This window comes from Chiloscyllium plagiosum, unplaced genomic scaffold (assembly GCF_037043375.1).
Source record: "Chiloscyllium plagiosum isolate Xiang-an unplaced genomic scaffold, Cpla_swu_hap1 HiC_scaffold_3, whole genome shotgun sequence".
Lineage (NCBI taxonomy): Eukaryota > Metazoa > Chordata > Chondrichthyes > Orectolobiformes > Hemiscylliidae > Chiloscyllium > Chiloscyllium plagiosum.
The window spans coordinates 75,570,050-75,590,738 of NW_028270141.1; the positions used below are offsets into that span (position 1 = coordinate 75,570,050).

The following is a 20,689-nucleotide window of genomic DNA, read 5'->3' on the forward strand; positions in this document are numbered from 1 at the left end:
GATAGACTGCACCTGTGACTTTGTATTCACACCCCTAAGCCAGATCAGGCAGGAAAAGCACATGATCAAGGCTACTGATTTACAGTATGTAGGTAAGCTAAGTTGTGTTTTTGCCATGAGAATCTCAGCACTGTTATGGTCTGCATTTCTTTATTTTACTGCATATTTGTAAGAAGATTAGTGTGCTTGACCATTATTGAAACATTAAATTAGTTACATCATAAATCATGTGTGTTTAAATATCAAGTTGAAGGTAGTTGGGACAAAAGGAATTTCAAGGACAGTTCCCCTACCAATAATTTTGGGGTAATTTGTGGTGGATGAAACTGATCTACAGCAATAGTACAAAATGTTTTCGTAATGAATCAGCAGCTGGGTTTTCTTCTCCATTGACACCTAAAGTCTGGTTCTGTCTTGGGAGTGGGGCTTTGTCATGAATGGATGTTTCCCTGCTCCACAACCTGAATATCAGCCTGCTATTGGGACTTAAAGGAAATAACAGACGTGTTTTAAAAAAAGAGAACAAAGTATACAAAAAAAAATCACCAAAATACTGAAAACAGTGATTCAAAAGTTAGAGAGTGATGTTTCTTTTGGGGAGTGCATTCAGAGCCCAGCTGCACAAGAGGAGAGCAGAAAGAGAAAGAGAACAACAGTGGTAGGAGGTTCAACAGTGAAGTGTACGGACAGGCATTTCTGCGGCTGGTGTGTTGCCTCCTGGGACCGTAACCAAGAATGATTATAGGGCATTCTGAAGGGGTCAAGCAGGCAGAGATCGTGGTTCACATTGGGACCAATGACATAATTCAGAAAGAGGGATGAGGTCCTGTAACAAGAATTTAGGGAGTTAAGTGGCAGATCAAAAAGCAGGACATCAAAGACTGTAAAGTCTAGATTACTCCCGGTGTTACATGTTAGAGAGTGTAGGCGGACAGAACAGATTAATGCATGACTGACAAACTGGAGCAAGAGGAAGGGCTTTGGACTCCTGTATCACTGTGTTTGTTTCTGGAGAAGTTGGGTGCTGTACAAGTCTGACAGATTGCAACTGAACTGGAATGGGCCCAACATCCTTACAAAGAGGTTTGCTCATGTGGTTGCTGGGGTTGTAACTGATTTGGCAAAACATTTTTGTTTATTCATTCATGGGAATGTGGGCATTTCGGGCAAGGGGCATGAGAATGTAGACACCAATTGTGTTTTTGTTGCTGAGAAGGAGGAACAAAGCTCTGAAGCAGACATTGAAGTTGTCAACATTTGGAGAAACATGGTTTGAGTTTTGTGCATATTGTACTCTTTTTTTGCTTAAGTACTCCAGATGTAGACAGCTCAGGACTTGGACATCACTCCCTAATTACCAGAAAGTAGTCAAGAGTCAACCACTTTGTTTGGGTATGGAGTCAGATGTAGGCTAGATGAGGTAAGGACGACAAATTACTTCCCCTAAATGGCACTAATGAACCAGATGGGCTTTTACAACAATTGACATGCTGCCATTAGGACAGCTCATTGATGCTTTTAAATTAAATTTCACCATCTGCTATGGTGGGATTTGAAATTACATGCCAAGAACATTGGTCCAGGGTTCTGAATTGCTAGTCTCGTAACACTACACAACCACCTCCCTTTTCGGGGAATAGGATGTGGAGTGGAATTACAGTAGGGGGTGATGCACATATGTGTGTAAAAAAACCAGTAGCAAATCAGAATAGAAGGCAATGCAAATACAGTCAAGTTAAGGCAAAAGGGAGCATCACAAAGCTGGATGGCATTTACATTAATGCTAGTAGAAGATGTGGCATTGAAGGAATATTTCAATGATGTGATCATATTCAATAAGATTGAAGGTAATTTTGTATAAGGTGGAGACTAAAGAAAGGTTCTAAATTGGAGAAAGGCAGAGTTTAATAAGATAAGACAGAATCTGGCTAAAGTGAACTGAAAGCAGTTACTTGCAGGAAAATCCACATTAAACCATAGAGAGATATCCAAAGCATAACAGCAAGAGTGAAGGGCCAACATGTTCCTGTAAAGGTGAAGGGTGGGACCAATTATTGCAGAGAACTCAGGATGTCAATGGATTTACAGGATTGGATAAGAAAAAAAACCCAGAATTTTAATGTTAGATACAAGCTCAAAACAGAGGATGCCCTACAGGAGTTTTAAAAGTTAAGGGGATTGCTTAAAAAATAAATTAGAATAGTGAAGAAGGCACATGAAAGTCACTGGCAGGTAACAGTAAGTAAAATCCAAAAGCATTTTGTACTTAAATTAGGGGAAAGAGAATAACCAATGAAAGAGTAGGGCTTATTAGAGATCAAACTGTGTGGAGCCAAAAGACAGAGGTTCAGTTTTTGAATGAATATTTTGCATTTGCATTCACAATAGGGTAGGATGATATAGGACTTGAAATCAGGGAGTAGGACTGTGATGTATTGTACAAATTAGCATTGAGAGGGAAGAGATATTAGTGGCTTTAGCAGACTTGAAAGTGGAAATCCACGGCCCAGTTGAGATGTATTCCAGACAGCTGAGAGTGGGTAAGAGAGCAGAATGCAGAGGCTCTGACACTACTTTCCAGGGGCTCTCTTATTTTCCAAATCGTCTCTGGCCACAAGAGGAATGCCAGAGGACTGGAGGACAGATTATGTGGTACCTTTATTCAAGATGGATGGTAGGAATAAAACAGGAAACTATAGGCCAGAGAGTCTAACACCTGTGGTAGGGAACTGTTGACATTTATTCTGAATGACAGAATTAATCTCCATTTGGAGAGGTAAAAATGAATGAAGGACAGTTAGCATGGCTTTGTAAGGGAAATATCACGTCTAGCAAATTTGAATAAATTTTTCAAGATGACCGGTGTATAGATGGGGTACTGCAGTTGGTGTACTTTACATGGACATCGATGAGGCTTTTGACAAGGTTTCACAAGGCAGGCCAGTTAAGAAGCTAAGAGCCCATGGGATCCAGGGCATTTTTTGACAAATCGGATCAAAACATCAGTCGAGTGGCAGGTAGAAAATGGTGATGGCTTAAGAGGTTTTTTTGTGACTGGAGCCTATGTCCAGTGGCATACAGGATTCAGTACGGTGTTACTTGCTGTTTGTAGTATACATGGATGATCTAGACATGAATGTAGGAGGTAGGTACCAACTGCAAATAGTTTGAAGTAAGTTTGAATATGACATGAAAATATCTTCTATGGTAAACAGCAAGGAGGAAATCCTTAGTCACAGAATGATATAAATAGGCTGAACAGTGGCAAATGGAACTCAGCATGAAAAAGTGTGAGGTGATTGGGAGGACTGACAAGGCAAGGTAATACAGTGGGAGCAATCATGGACATGAGAAAGTATAGATGATAAGTGATCTTCGTATGCATGCCCATCGATCCTTGAAGGCAGCAGGACAGGTAGATAAGTGGTCAAAAAGTTATATGGGGTGCTTGCCTTTATTAGTCAAAACACTGAATATAAGAGCAAGGAGGTTATGCTGGTATTCCATATAACATTAATTAGGCCACAGCAGGAATACTGCGTACAATTCTGTCGCAACACTATAAGATGGTTGAGATTGCTTTAGAAAAGGTGCAGAAGAGATTCACCAGGACGTTGTCTATGCTGGAGTGCTTCAGCTCTGAAGGAGAATAGATAAGCTGAGGCCGTTTTCCTCAGAGCAAAAAAGGGTATGGGGGGGACCTAATGGAGGTGTACATAGTTCTGAGGGGTACAGACAGGATAAATAGGAAAAACCTTTACCTTAGTAGAGGGGGGGGGGAGGGTCAATAACCAGGGGGTACAGTTTTAAGGAACAGAGTGGGAAGTTTAGACAGAATTTAAGGAGGGTTATGGGTATCTGAAACTCATTGCCTAAAAGGCTGGTAGAGGTAGAAACTCTCAGAACATTTAAGATGTTTAGATGAGCACTTGAAAGAGCATAGTATACAAGGATACTAGCCAAAAACCGCAAAATGGGCTTAGAATAGATGGATGTTTGATGATTAACATGGTCAGGATGGGCTGAAGAGGCTCATTCCATGCTGTTAAAAACTCCATGATGCTGAAAGAAAGTAGAGCTGTTGTACTCCATCTTCGCTTCATAAATATAGGTACTGGGTCTAAAGACGAACAGTGCTGGCGAAGACAAAAAAAAAACAAATTCATCGGTGAAAGCAGAGGGGGACTTAGAAGATTAGGAGCAAAATCAAAAAATACCCAAAGGTTAGAAAGAGAAGTTACAAAACAAGCTCAATTGAAACACCAAGTTTGAACACTTGGTTCAAAAAAATCCAAAGACCATGAGTGGAATTTAGAAAAATCATACCTCATTGAATATGGGTGAGATTAAAATGATCATGATAAATGAAGTTCAATATAGACCTCCAGTAAATTGGAGCACAGGTTAGAGCTCAGCACATAGCTATTTTTAAAAATATTTCCTCAGGCAATGATGATGTTATTGGCAAAGGCACATTCAATCTGGTCACCCAAAGTGGTGACAATCCTCTTTCACTTTGGACTGCTTTTGTCTTCGTTGTTACAGTGCTTTGACAATGTAGGAATTCCAGGATACCGACAATGAAAGAATATCTCTCAATCAGGATAGCCTCAGATTTGATTAAAAATTTGGAGGAGATTGCATAACATAATAGTAAAATTTGAAAAAGTAAGCCAGTATGGCTGAAACAAAGTGCTTTTCTGCAGCAACAGGTTCTGGCTTCCACTATCACATAGTTTAAAGTTGGCCTTGTTGTGACACTATGGGCAAATGTGAATCATAACCTTGCCTTATATGGGAAATAGTTACCTTCTAGCCACCCTGAATTGACTACTTTGAACTAGACGATGAGTTGCTATTATATTAAGACATTGTAGCTCAGAAGGAGCATCAGCCTGCAGTTCAGACATGACAGAAAATGCCTCTAACTTCAGATGCCCTCTTTCCAACATTATAAACATTAAAATTTAATCTAAAAAGCTGTCAGACCATCCAATTGAGGGGGTACTCCTGGCAATTGTGGCTAAGTAGATAGGAAGACAAATCCTTTTTGTAGTATCTTCCCTCTGTCTGCCACTAGCAGGCCAACTTCACAGAGTCATAGAGATGTACAACACGGAAACAGACCCTTCGGTCCAACCCGACCATGCTGACCAGATATCCCAACCCAATCTAGTCCTACCTGTCAGCACCCAGCCCATATCCCTCCAAAACCTTCCTATTCATATACCCAACCTGATGTCTTTTAAATGTTGCAATTGGACTAGCCTCCACCACTTCCTCTTGCAGCCCATTCCACATACGCACAACCCTGTGTGTGGAAAAGGTTGTCCCCTTAGGTCTCTTTTATTATTTTTCCCATCTCACCCTGAACCTATGCCCTCTAGTTTTGGAGTTTCCTACCCCAGGGAAAAGACGTTGTATATTTACCCTATCCATACCCCTCATGATTTTATAAACCTCTATAAGGTCACCTCTCAGCTCTGACACTCCAGGGAAAACAGCCCTAGCCTATTCAAGCTCTCCCTATAGCTCAAATCCGAGAAACCTGGCAACACCCTTGTTAGTCTGAGTGGTGGGGTAGGTCTCCTGGTTTTCCAATCCATCCATTTCTTTCCTTTCTACTTACATCTTGTCCTCGGAAATTGAGCCAGCATGATTCAACGTGAAGCCCAGTGCAGATTTAAGTCAAAGCCGATTGCGGACTCGGCTTTCCCTCTGCTTTTACTTCTTTATTCCTTCTTTGCTTTTATTGACTTTATGCTTACTGGCCTTCTGTGAAGAGCACATGGCAGCTTCAGTGGTGGTTCCATTGCTGAGATCGGTCCAGTATGGTCTCATGGCAGAAATACTGTCAGTAAGATGATGCCAAAGAACAGTGATATGGTTTTGTGGCAGTGGTGTGGTGAGGGTAATGATCTCCGCATCAGTGTGAAAGAGCACAGATCCAGGCCCATAGTTAAGCACTTAATAAGGACTACAATGCTAAAATTTTAACTTTATTTTCTATCTTATACTTAAGATTTGTACCAAAGTACCTTTGTATGTAAGATGGCACTAGTAAATGGTGACTCTGGACACTTTTCACAATACTCCTATATTCCTGTACTTGAGTACATGTGACAATAAAACCTAATTCCAGTTCTTGTCCCCAACACCTCAGGATGTTAGTGGGCGCGATGAGGTAGACCAGCCAACTGGAAAATCCCAGCTGGTCTCCAACAATTGGCCTTTAATTCCCATTAAGTAGCTTTCCTGCAGGGGGTATTCCTGCCAACCTCAATGCCACTTCTGGGAAAATGGCCCACAGCAGATGGCACAAGCAAACTGGCAAGCTAGCTGGCAGCAGGAATTTTTGTACTTATCCTCATTTCTGCACTTGCCCCCATATGTGAAAGTTCATTAGTGAAAATTCAACCCTTAACTTTATCAGTTGCTTCTAACAATTCTTTATCTGTGAAAAACATCTCTGGTTCATGTTTCACATCAGATGAATAAAGATCTGAAGGCAAAATGATGCTATTTGTTGAAACAAGCAGTAAGTACCAATGTCATGCAAATATGAATTGTTAAAGAAAAAACTAATGGGTAATGGATAAAAGTTAATTAACATTTTCAACTAAGACTGTTAAAATACTTCAGCTAATTACCTCAAAAATGTGGTAAAACTCAGTTTGAATGAGAGCAATGTTTTTCTTAGTTTTGAGATCTTGAGTTAGTGTCTAGTAACAATCATATTGTGAAGGTTGGATTACTTCAAATGATTGCTTCCCCACTGTTAGTCTGGCAATATTGATCTAACAAAAGAGGAAGCTGAAGTGAGTCTGTTCCACATCCATTTATTCACACTCCACGAGTATACCATAAATTTAGACCACAATTCTCTTCTGCAAATTAGTCCCCTTTCCCATCTAGAAACTGATTATTTTGAGTTATTTTTAACTAAGTAGACTTCAGATTTTTTTTAAAAAATCAACCTACTGTTTAGACACATTATAATTGACCTCTGGAGTAGGTAGTACTTGAACCTGGATCTTTGGGCCCGAGGTCGGGATACTACCCATGCAGGATAAGATCCTAGGAACTGATTTTTAATTTTTTTTCAAAGTCAACCACATTGTTGTGGGTCTGGATACACATGTAGGCTGACAGATTTCTTTCTGGAAGGAAATTAGTGAACCAAATGGTTTACAATAATTACTTTGTCGTCATCAATAGACTTTTATTTCCAGATATTATTTTAATTCAAATTCCACCATCTGCATTAGTGGGATGTGAACCAAAGTCCTCAGAACATTACCTGGGTCTCTGAATTACTGATTCAGTAACACTACTATTTGTATTCATCTCTCTGAACACCAACTTTGTTTTTGTAAAACCACTACCAAATTGCCCACATTCAAAAACTGATTCTCAATTTTATGTTAGCTGTATCCTTCAAGTCAAACAACAAATATTGTCTGAAGCAGGTAGGATTTAAACTTGGGCTTCTTGGTCCAGAGCTAAGGACACAACCACTGCGACAAAATCAAAAACAGATTGTCTTTGTATTTGGAAGTGCTATCACACATACCACCATCAAATCAAACGTATTTTTCATCCATTAACCACCAATAGTTAATCACCCCTGTTTGTGATTGTTTATTGTACAGGTCCAATTAACGGCATTGCAATAACACCAAAGGCGAAAGGGAGGAGAGAGCGAGAGAGAGAGATTCTTTTTTCTTAAAACTGATTCTTAAATGTGTGCTCCAATTAACATCAGCTCCTCATAATCATACCTGAAGCTTGCACAAATCTGCACTCAATCATCTCCCTAATTGAAATATTAGCACTCACTTCAGTAGAAACCTACCCCATTCTGGTGATAGGTGATTAAGAGAAATTACTCAGATCCTGATCATAAATGAACTTGGATGGTTTCTGCAATCACTCATCAAGGATTAGCTGGCTCCTGCATTAATTCAGTTCATGATTTTCTGATATTTGCCAGAGTTCTGCATTCAGAAGTTGGCCATTCTGGTTCTAGAAACTAGTGTTTTTATTTACTCATTTAGAACACAGAAAATCAATTCATTAGAGAAAAAAATTATTGCTAATTTTGACTTTTCAATTTTGAGGATTGGCGGGTAGTCCCACCTGGGAAGATATAGCTGCAATCATTAAACCTATTAGTGGATATTGCTTATAATTGTCTCTGCTGCCTCTAATTTTATGAATCCAAAAAATTTAACCTTGCATATTTCAAGGATCAGCAACACTCGCTTATCCTGTTCTCGTTAAATCCTATCTTGCTGTCACTGCACAACTGGAAAGTGGACCTCCTAAACATTATTGTTTCCAACTGAAACAGGCTGATGATTCTAATTTATTCTGAGCCACAGCTGCACATTAATGTAACCAAATAAACACATCTACAAAATCTATAGAAAAGCGAACCTTTTGTCATTTTTGTCTAAACCACATGTACTTGGATTTCTGTAGCAATAAAGCTTGCTATCTAATCTAGTACTCATTGAAAGTGATTTAACATGACTCTGGAGTACTAATTAAATTTTAAGTACAGCACAAGTGATGTGAAACTATATCAATGGAGCACTAAATATTTTTTAAAAATTATCCAGGGACCCTATTTATACCCACAAACGTTATGACAGTTTTCCCAATGCCCTCACCAAGGAAGTTAATAAAAATGCTGAAGAACAACAAACCTAACACTGATCCCTATGGGACTATATTTGCTTTTGATCAGCAAGCTTGTGACTGAAAGGAAATTATGTGCCAGGATAAGAAACCTTAGGAAATAAAATTAGGTAAGTGGTGAATATCAGCACCACTGGGGAATGGTATGGCCATTTTTAAAAAAAATATGGACAACTGCACTTTGACTATGTTGACTTAGCTTCTTCTCACACTAACTAGGCATTGAGCTGTCACTTGACCAAGATTACACTTACCATTAGGCATTGAATTTAAAGTGTACTCGCAGCTGCAGATGCAAAAATGAAGAGCGACTGGGTAGGATGATATATTGTGGGTATCCCAGCTCCTTAATAGAAATGTAGAAAACAGGAGCAGAGGCTAGACTATTTGGCCAACTGAGCCTGCTTTGCCATTCATTCACTGATCATCCAATTCAGTATGCTGTCCCCGTTTTCTCCCCATTTCCTTTGGTTTCTTTCGTCTCAAGAACTATATCAAACTCCTTCTTGAAAATATTTAATATTTTGGCTTCCACCGCTTTCTGTAACAAAGAATTCCAGAGGCTTCCCACGTTCTGGGTCACAACATCTCTCCATCCTAAATGGCTTACATCATATGTTAACTCTGACCCTGGTTCTGGACTCCCCATCATTGGGAACATCCAACTAAACAAAATTACAAAGAACAAGCACTTTGGCTATGCAGACACATGCCTTTTTAAACTTAAAATCTTTTGCTCCTACACAGTCAATATCCCTCTATTCGCTGCCTGTTCATTTATCTGTCAAGATGCCTCTTAAACTTTGTTCTGTATTCCCCTCCACCACCTCCTCTGATAGCATATTGCACGCACTTAGCACCCACTATGTAAATAAAAAGCCTTTCATATCTCCTTTAACTTATGCCCTCTTATCTTAAACATATATGTTCCCTAGTAAGTGACCTTTCTACCCTGAGAAAATGATTTTGATTATCCAGTCCATTCAGCCTTCAAACATTCAAGTGAAAACAGTCCAAGTTTGTCCAATCTCTCCTCATAACTAATACTCTCCAAACCAGATTACATCCGAATAAACTGTTTATGCACCCTCTCCAAAGCCTCCATATCCTTCTGGTAGTGTGGAAATCAGAACTGTACACAATATTCCAAATGTGGCTTAACTGAAGTTTGATATAGCTGCAACATGACTTGATAAGCTTTATATTCTGTGTCCTGACCGAAGAAGGTAAACATGCTATATGCCTTCATGACCATCTCATCCACTTGTGTGGCCACTTTGAGAACTGTGGATCTGTATGCCGAGATTCCTCTGTATGTTGATACTACAATGGATCCTGCCATTTACTGTATACTCTCTCCTGCATTAGATTTTCCAAAATGCATCACCTCTGATTAAACTGCATCTGTCATTTCTCCACCCAACTCTCCAGTTTATCTACTTCATGCTGCATCTTCTTGCAATTCTCCTCACTATCTGCAGCACCCCCAATCTTTGTGCCATCTGCAAAGTTACTGATCAGACCACCTACATTCTCCTCAAATCATTTATATGTATATATTACAACAATGGGGCTCTCAGCACTGCAGAACACCACTAGTCACAGATCTCCAGTCAGAAAAACACCCTTCCATTGCTACTCTCTGTCTTCTATGTCTAAGCCAGTTCTGCAACCATCTTACCGGATCATTGCAGATCCCATGTGACTTCACCTTTTGTATCAGCCTGCCATGAGATGCATTGTCAAACACCTTGCTAAAACATCCAAACAGACAATATCTACCAACCTGCCTTACACAATTATCTTTGTCACTTCCTCAACAAAACTCATGATTTGGAGATGCCGGTGTTGGACTGGGGTGTACAAAGTTAAAAATCACACAACACTAGGTTCTAGTCCAATAGGTTTAATTGGAAGCACACTAGCTTTCAGAGCGACGCTCCTTCAGGTGATTGTGGAGCGACGCTCCTTCATCAGTCAATCACCAAAGATTTTGTACAAGGCTCCAGCAATTAGAATGCCTCCCTCAGCATTCAGGGATGGATCTAATCAGGTCTTGGAGACTTGTCTATCTTAATGCATTTCAAAACGCTCAATACCTCCTTTTTCATATTGACATGCCCTAGAATATCAACATACCACTCCTGAGACTCAACATCCTCCATGTTCTTCTCTTTTGTGAACACCAATGCAAAGTATTCATTAAGGATCTCACCCACTTCCTCCTTCTGCAGGAATAAATTCCCTTCTTTGTTCTTGAGTTGATCTACCCTTAACCTGGCTACCCTCTTGCTCCTTATGTATGTATATATAAAACATGCTTTAGAATTTTCCTTAATTCTGGTTGCCAATGAAATTTTATGGCCTGTTTTAGCCCTCCTAATTCCTTGTTTGAGTTCTTTCCTGCTATATTTGTATTCTTCGAGGGCTCTATCCATCTTCCATTTTCTAAAGCTTATGTATGCCTACGTTTTCTTTTTGACTAAGCCCTCAATTTCTCTTGCCATCTGAGGTTTCCAAATTTTGCCATCCTTATCCTTCATTTTCAGAAGAACATGCTGGTCCTGAACTTTAATGAACTGGCCTTTAAAAGATTCCCACATACTAGATGTGGATTTACCCTCAAACAGGCAGCCCAATCTACATTCCTCAGTTCCTGCCTAATTTTGTGATTGTTAGCCTTCCTGCATTTACCAAATCTAGTCCTGTTAGAACTGTTTCAGTTCCTATGAGTTCCCCCTCATTTTTCTAAACTCTGATGAAGTCAGTCTTAACTAATCTAATATCTCTTCATACATCAGTCCTGCCATGGTAATCAGTCTGCATGGTGCTCCCCCAATAGCCAGGACATCCTACCTCAGATAGGTAGATCAAAAAATACATGCAATACTTCAAATGTGGTCTCACTAGGGCCCTGTACAACTGCAGCAAGATATCCCTACTCCTGTACTCAAATCCTCTCTCTGTGAAAGCATACACCTATATACTTTCAGCAGCTGGTGTACAAGAACATGCAGGTCTTACTGCAGCTCCCCCATTCCCAATCTAGATATTTTTAATCAACTGGTAGAGAGATGTTATTACAAAACCTATGGAGCAGATGGGACTTGAACCCAGGTCTCCTGGCACAGAGGTATGGACATAACCACTGCACCACAACTGTCTTTCCTTTCCCAATCTATCAACAAGCAGACAATAATCTGTCTCCCTGTTTTTGCTGTCTTTCCACCTTCCTCTAGTTAGATCCAGGCAGGAAGACTCAAGGATATTCTTCATTTCCAAAGTCAATTGAGACAATTAAGTGCCATATTCAGCCTCCCTTGGTATTTAACTAATGGTGTATGAAATGTCCTGGCAGGTAACCTTCAGGCATGTTTGGCCAGTTGCTCCCTAGCCATGCCTTCAAGAACAGATGGACCTGGAGTGAGATTGTCCTCTGACATTCAAATTGACCCCTTCATCTTGAGAAAGGCAGGCAAACTCATATGAAAATTCACCTGTGTACACAACTGTGAAATTCTTGATATTCTATGTTTTAATTCATGTATAACTGAGGTAAAATAGTTACACTGCATTATCTCACATTATTGTTTTATGTTTCCATCAGCAGTACCTCACACTCCCTTATAGCATTTATTCATCTATATAACGCAATAATTAACATGTGAATATAACAACCAAAGGAGTTTATTTCCCTTAAGGGGAAATCAAGACATAATTCTGACATCTTTAGTGCAGAAAAACATTCAAGATTCATATAATCAAGATAGTTTAAAGGCTGATGCAATTGCCACTGAAATCAATGCTATTTTCTTGCAGATTTCTCTCAATTAATGAATTTACAGTATATTGCACTTGTTTGTTACTATAAAGTTTGCATAGAAGATTAAACTCAGTGTGCTAAACTATTCAAAATGACATAGTTATCTTTAAAAATATCTAAGGATCTGGAATATTTCATAAAACTCAAGGTTGACTTAACAGTTTGTAGAATTAGAGGGTGAAAAGCTTCAGAATATCAGGTGGCAAATTACCTTTGCAAGGCCTCCAACCTCCAAGTAGAAGCAGATAACAAACACATTCCATGTCACCCAGAGGACCATCCAGATGGCATACTTTGGGGAAGAGGAAGAAAAGAGGAAAACACTTTGTAAAATGACTGATTTGAAGATGATATAGCTTAAACAAAATAAAGATATTGCTGCAAGTAAATATAATTGTGTGAATTAGTTGTTGATATTTCATGTATAAAACTTTGTACAGTATATATAACAAGATATAAATATAATAATCACTGTTGTGGTTCTGTTCACCAAGCTGGGAATTTGTGTTGCAGACGTTTCGTCCCCTGTCTAGGTGACATCCTCAGTGCTTGGGAGCCTCCTGTGAAGTGCTTCTGTGATGTTTCCTCCAGCATTTATAGTGATTTGTATCTGCCGCTTCCGGTTGTCAGTTCCCACTGTCCGCTGCAGTGGCCGGTATATTGGGTCCAAGTCGATGTGCTTATTGATTGAATCTGTGGATGAATGCCATGTCTCTAGGAATTCCCTGGCTGTTCTCTGTTTGGCTTGTCCTATAATAGTAGTGTTGTCCCAGTCGAACTCATGTTGCTTGTCATCTGAGTGTGTGGCTACTAAGGATAGCTGGTCGTGTCGTTTCGTGGCTAGTTGGTGTCCATGGATACGGATCATTAGCTGTCTTCCTGTCTGTCCTATGTAGTGTTTTGCGCAGTCATTGCATGGGATTTTGTACACTACATTGGTTTTGCTCATGCTGGGTATCGGGTCCTTCGTCCTGGTGAGTTGTTGTCTGAGAGTGGCTGTTGGTTTGTGTGCTGTTATGAGTCCTAGTGGTCGCAGTAGTCTGGCTGTCAGTTCAGAAATGTTTTTGATGTATGGTAGTGTGGCTAGTCCTTTGGATTGTGGCATGTTCTCATTCCATTGTCTTTCCCTTAGGCATCTGTTGATGAAATTGTGGGGGTATCCATTTTTGGCGAATACATTGTATAGGTGTTCTTGTTCCTCTTTTTTTGCAGTTCTGGGGTGCTGCAGTGTGTTGTGGCCCTTTTGAACAGTGTCTTGAAGCAACTTCTTTTGTGTGTGTTGGGGTGGTTGCTTTCGTAGTTTAGGACTTGGTCTGGGTGTGTGGCTTTCCTGTATACCTTTGTGGTGAATTCTCCGTTAGGTGTTCTCTGTACCATCATGTCTAGGAATGGGAGTTGGTTGTCCTTTTCTTTCTCTCTAGTGAATCGGATTCCTGTGAATGTGGCGTTGATGATCCGGTGTGTGTTCTCTATTTCTGTGTTTTTAATGATTACAAAGGTGTCATCCACATATCTGACCCAGGGTTTGGGTTGAATTTGCGGTAAGACTCTTTGTTCTAATCTTTGCATTACCCCTTCTGCTATGAGTCCAGAGATGGGTGAGCCCATGGGTGTGCTGTTGATTTGTTCATACATTTGGTTGTTGAATGTGAAGTGTGTTGTGAGGCACAGGTCCAGTAGTTTGAGTATGCAGTCTTTGTTGATAGGTTCAACGTCCTGTTGTCTGTTCTGTATATCCAGCAGGTTGGCTATTGTTTCTCTGGCTAGGGTTTTGTCGATAGAGGTGAACAGTGCCGTTAGATCGAATGAGACCATGGTTTCTTCCTTGTCTATGTGAATATTTCTGATGATGTCCAAGAATTCCTGTGTTGATTGTATAGAGTGTCTGGATCCGCTGATCAGGTGTTTCAGTTTCTGCTGTAGTTCTTTAGCCAGTTTGTGTGGTGGTGTCCCTGGTAGTGATACTATGGGTCTGAGTGGGATGTCTGGTTTGTGCACTTTAGGTAGTCCATAGAATCTGGGGGTGTTGTTGCTTTCAGATTTCATTCTTTGTAGGTCAAACCTGGTTATCTGTCTTTTTTTTTGTAGGTTCCTCAGTGTGTTGTTTATCCTATTGGTGAGCTGTGGGGTGGGGTCAAACTCCCTCTTTTGGTAGGTGTTGGTATCTGCAAGTAGTTGTTGCGTTTTTTGGATGTAGTCTGCTTTGTCCAGGATGACCGTCATTCTGCCTTTGTCTGCTGGTAGTATGATTATGTTCTTATCGTTTCTTAGTGATTTTAGTGCTTCCCTCTCCTTGGTGTTGAGGTTGTGTGTTTGTCTTTTCCTTGTTATCAGAAGTACGATACTTTGTCTCACTGTTTGTTGGTGTCTCTTCTGTCAGTCCATTGTTCCTGAGTGTGCATTCTAGTGCTGCTAGGAAGCGGCAGATACAAATCACTATAAATGCCGGAGGAAACATCACAGAAGCGCTTCACAGGAGGCTCCCAAGCACTGAGGATATCACCTAGACACAAATTCCCAGCTCGGCGAACAGAACCACAACAATGAGCACCCGAGCTACAAATCTTCTCACAAACTTTGAATAATTATCACTATTAAAGAGAAATCTATCCCATGATGGCACAATAAGCTTCCAATACCCTTTTTAAACAGGATGTTATTGATTTAACTACTCTTACAATTTTGTGGCCATTAATTATGTATTAAAAACATACGGAACTCTAACTAAATTTTTTGAAATTTCACACAGACGTTTGCCTTATTCTCAGATATAAACTTTGCTTTTTTAACTGCTCCCTGTGAAAGTGATGCATTTGTGCAACATCTGGTAATGTTTCACAGCCAAGGGTCAAATAAAATCTCATATTGCTGTGTTAAGCTGACCTTGTGATTTAATAAACTTCAGATGGAGTATAATAAACTTAATTAGGTTAAAACAAACTACAACACAATACATTAACAATAAATAAATATGAAAGTAGTAATAATTACCATTAGCAGATCAATATTAACTTATTTTGCTATTCCTATCTTTGTTGAGAAAAACAATAGGAAGCATTACTGTGCTTAAACTCAAACTATAATTGAACATCATATATTGCCCCTTGATGACAACTATCGGCCTTGGTATTAAGTTTAATAACTCAGGTCCTAACTATCATGACAATTCCCTTGAACAGTTGATAATGGCTGTGCTTATGTCATTCACACTTCCTCTGCAACCATTTCCTGGTTCTTTATTGTCCCTTTAATATCCTTAATATGGCCGTGTTTTATTTTCCCTTATGCTATTGACTAACTTGAGATACTGACTGCCTTATACAACAGAAAGATTCTGGGGATAAAGTTTCATGGTCACAGTCACCTTCACAGCCACTGGTCAGTTTGTCCTTGCTGGGCTTTGAAGTTGCTGCTCTGGCTGCAGCAGGTGGCAGATTTCACTGAGATCATCTTACTGAAGTGCTGATGGTTAACATTTTATTTGTTGAATTTCAATCCGTGAAGTGCCCATTTGGATAAACCCTCAGCAAGAAACCATTCACAATTGATACCTAGGTGCACACCATACATACTATGGAAACTATGCTGTCAGACAAAATTTGAGCAAGCAGATTATTGCCATACAGATACATACTTCCGCTGCTTGTATGGCTCTGGAGCAGCTCTGTAATGTATGGCAGAGAAAATATCAAGATTTCTGGTGGTCTGCAGTATGCTGCATCACTTGCCATCATGACAATACAACCAGCTACATGTTGAGATGTTGAAGAGCAAAAGCAGAAAGAGGAGAAAAGTTGTAGGTATTTGGCAAAGCCTTTGTGACCTGGGCTGTCCATGAAAAAAATTCAATTCTGCTACCATTAAAAATAAGCATAGTCATACAGCAGTGAAACTGACCCTTAAGTCCAACCAGTCAATGCCAAAAATAATCCCAAACTAAAATAGTCCTACCCACCTGCTCCTGGCTCATATCCCTCCAAACCTTTCCAATTCATGTAACCAACCAAATGTCTTTTAAACATAGTAATTGTACCCTCATCCACCACTTCCTCAAAGTTCAGTCAACACTCGAACCACTCCACAAGTGTCCCACACCTTATCTTACTCCACCCTGTCACTTGCTATCACAGTATTTTCTTGCCCATGTTGCAAAAATAAAAGTAACCAAACATAAGAATTACAAATCATATAAAAAGTGATCATTCCATAATACAATGAAAAACATTAACCAATTACTCCTGTGGCAGATCATTATCACCAGCAATGTGTGGAGATCTTTCTGGAACATTCTCAGTCCTACCAATGACGGAGCTGTGCTGGATCTGGTTTGAGGAAATGAGGTAGGTGAAGTGGAGAACATCAGAGTTGGGAAGTATCTGGCAAATAGTGATCATAATATAATAAGGTTCAATATAAAGTTAGTTTGGGATGAAATTCAGTCAATCATTAAGATTCTAGACTGATTAAGGCAGATTTAGGGATCTAAAAGATGAACTAGAGCAGGCTGATTTGAAATGCATTTTGGTGGATGAAACAGTGGATGAAAAATGGAAGACTTTCTAAAGAGAGACAAATAGGGTATAAGCTTGGTACATATTTATGATAAATAAATATCTATGAGAAATAAATAGAGAATCCACAACTAAAGAACCCTGGATGACTAAGGATATTGATGAGAAAATAAGGAAGAAAACGTGGTATATGAATCATACCAGAATAATTATAGCAATAGAATTCAGAATGAATATCTCAAATGCATTTGAGGCTAAGGTTGAAATAAGGAAGGCTAGGAGAAAGCATGAGGAAAGGATGGCAGTCTACACTAAAACATACAGTGGAAAGATTAAGGGAGAGCCCATTGGGAACAAGCAAGATAAGCTGCTCACTGAAGCAAAGAGTATGACAGAGATACTATATGAGTGCCTTGCTTCTGTTTTTACCAAGTTAGAAGATGATAACAATAGCCTAGTTGAGCATGTCAGTGTTCAGCAGCTAAGCAGTACAGTGAGAGATAAAAGAAGAGGTGCTAAAAAAATTGCAGCACCCCAGGATGAGAAGTCACCAAGCCCAAATGGGATGGATCCTAGATTGCTGAGAGAGCTGAATAGAAAATTGTGGAGCCATTGACAGAAACTTTTCAGGTCTCTCTGAACACAGGATTAGTTTAGAGGGACTGGAGGATTGTAAATGTGACACCATTGTTTAAAAAAGGGGCGAAGGATAACTCAGAGAAACTGCAGACCTGTCAGCTTGACAGCAATCAGGGGATAACTGATGGAGGCCACATTACAAGATACAGCAAATGTACATTTTAGAGAAAATAAATTAATACTTGACAGTCAACGTGGCTTTGTTAAAGGCAGATCCTGTGTGACAAGTTTGTTTGAGTTCTTTGACAAAGTGACTGGCGTAGTGCTGTGGATGCTGTACACTTGGACTTCTAGAAAGCACTTGATACGATGCCAAATGGCAGATTGGTTGGCAAATTAGAAATGTTTGTGATTGATAGATGCTTGACAGCATGGATTAGAAGTCAGCTAAAAGATAGGAATTACGGGTAGATGTAGATGGGCAGCTATTTCACCACCTGCAGGAAAAGTGATACAGATATGATCATCTACAATGGTTTGAACCTTACTATTGTCGACCACATCATCAATAGCTGCTATAATGATTGCAAGAACTATCTTCTTCATGGGACAGGCACTTGTCCTCTCTCAGCAACTACTACTGGCATCTGTGTGGCACCACATCCTAAAAGATAGAGGGGATTGTATGGGTGAGTGGATACAATGAGCCTGGTGATGTTGCTGTCCTGGTTTAAAAAGCAGGAGGTACGTTCAGTCTGTGAGATGACGTGTGAAGCTTCTGGGTCATTGTTTGAGACCTGTGCAAAATAACTGCTCACTCCATATCTAAAATAATCTTATTTGCCTATGTTGCCATGTCACAATGTTGGCGCAGGATAATTACTGGTACTTTACAGATGTAACATTTTGATCTTCTAAATCTGTACTCCTAAATCCTTCAGCTGCAATGCTAGTTATTATATCTCGCACACAAGTGCAGATTAAAATAAAAATCATTACCATTCTGGAAAATGATGTTAATCATTGTCAGTAATTTGCATTTTATATCAAATTTGTTTCTTTACTCAAACACCTGCTAATCTTGTACTGTCATGCAGACTTTAAAAATTTAAATAAGGCTTTCCATGGGTACCAGCTTCAAGAGAAAAACTGCTTCAATAAATTATTAATTTTGTATTTGTGCAAATATTCATCATATTGTTAATAGATGAGTAACTCTCATTCAAAATGCAAATTTGAGAAAAAGGTGTTAAACCAGATATTCCATGGTGAATTTCCACATAATATAATGAAAATCCTAGCACAGGACAGTTAAATCATATTCTAATTTGGCTACTAAATAGCCATGAAGTGAATGTGACCGCATAGTTCAACGATAAACCAGCTATGAACTGGCTCAAGTCTAGCAGTCACAGATAACACAATGCTTCAAAAATTCAATGCATGTCGTAATTCCCTAATATCAAGATGGAAAATGACATATCGTAATGAAGCCAAAACTGTCAAGGTGCATCATCATTACTGCATAAAACTGACAGTAACAGATGGCATATAGAAAAATGCAGTTAGACACTACTATATCCAAACTTTGGTGTCAAAAATATATTTGCACCTCCGTTAGGTGCATTGCTACCATCTTTGCAAATGCAGTTAGTGTTCTTTCACTGTCATTGGGTTATAATCCTGGAATCCCCTTTTAACAACAAATGATTATATCCATTTTGGATGAACTGCAGCAGTACAAGAAGATGGCTCATCACCACTTTCTCAAGGGCAATTGGTGATAAATAACAAATGCCTGCTTTGCCAGAAATGTGCAAATCCCAGGAAAGAATAAAACAAGCATAGAATCAGTGAATTGATATGAAACTGGACATTTTATTCATTACTTTTGCTAAAAACCCTGTCAAAGTGATAAGCCTTTTGAATGACTCAAATTTTTAATGGTGTCCTAAGGCATAATTAATGTTGACCTTCAGCTGGTCTAGGAAAGTCAACTTTACAAATATGGGGCATCATTTTACCAGAATAATTTATTTTTAAAAATTTTAAATGGTTTTTAGATTTGACAGAATTTTTAGAAGTTTGTGATTGCCCTCACTTCTTCCCCCTGATTTCTGCTTGTGGATTTTGAGTGCTGTTTCTTTTCCCATTTCTGCTACCTGATGGAGTGGCGCTCCAAAGTTAGTACTTGCAAATAAACCTGTTGGACTATAACCTGGTGTTGTGTCATTTCTGTAAAGACCTCCAGCCTACGTTACTGTATTAATACTCACTGTGGTCGAGTTAAACTTATTATTTCTCACATTCCTTGCATTGGAATTTTTCTGTGCTTTTCTAGCATTATACAGCTTTTCTCTGTCTCGGCGAGGTGCATAAGTGTCTAATAGTCATTCTGAGCTGCACAAAGTAATATTTCAATGGTGCAGCTGTATTAAGAAATGTTCCAAAACAATATTTTTAACAATCTGAACAACCTTGAATGCAAATATATGCAATTAATACAGCACTTATGCACTAATCTGATATCTTAGATGCATTGCAAATTTTATGCTTCAAGCTCCAACAAATATGCTGTTGGCCTTGCACTCCATGTCACACATTTTCTTGCAATTTCTTCTCGGTGAGACTTTATATTTGATTTCTTGCAATTACTGACTTCCTACACTCATGTTTTCTGAAGCTGAATGGCTCATACGAAAATTTCTTCTAACTGATGGATTATAGAGTCATAGAGATGTACAGCATGGAAACAGACCCTTCGGTCCAACCCGTCCAAGCCGACCAGATATCCCAACCCAATCTAGTCCCACCTACCAGCACCTGGCCCATATCCCTCCAAACCCTTCCTATTCATATACCCATCCAAATGCCTCTTAAATGTTGCCATTGTACCAGCCTCTACCACTTCCTCTGGCAGCTCATTCCATTCACGTACCACCCTCTGTGTGAAAATGTTGCCTGTTAGGTCTCTTTTATATCTTTCCCCTCTCACCCTAAACCTATGTCCTCTAGTTCTGGACTCCCTGACCCCAGGGAAAAGACTTTGTCGATTTATCCTATCCATGCCCCT

General features: G+C 39.5%; 1 protein-coding gene across 4 annotated transcripts in view; it reads right to left on the reverse strand.

Annotated features, from left to right (window-relative positions):
- nkain2 (sodium/potassium transporting ATPase interacting 2) overlaps positions 1-20,689 on the reverse strand; it is a 532,063-nt gene that overhangs the window by 260,579 nt on the left and 250,795 nt on the right. For all 4 annotated transcript variants that reach the window (XR_006310461.2, XR_015751839.1, XM_087976059.1 and 1 more), the window contains exon 3: positions 12,738-12,818. Coding sequence is in view for 2 of the 4 variants with exons in the window: in XM_087976059.1 (XP_087832185.1) it covers positions 12,738-12,818 (81 nt within the window). In the remaining 2 variants the exon portion in view is untranslated. The remainder of the gene's footprint in view (positions 1-12,737; positions 12,819-20,689) is intronic.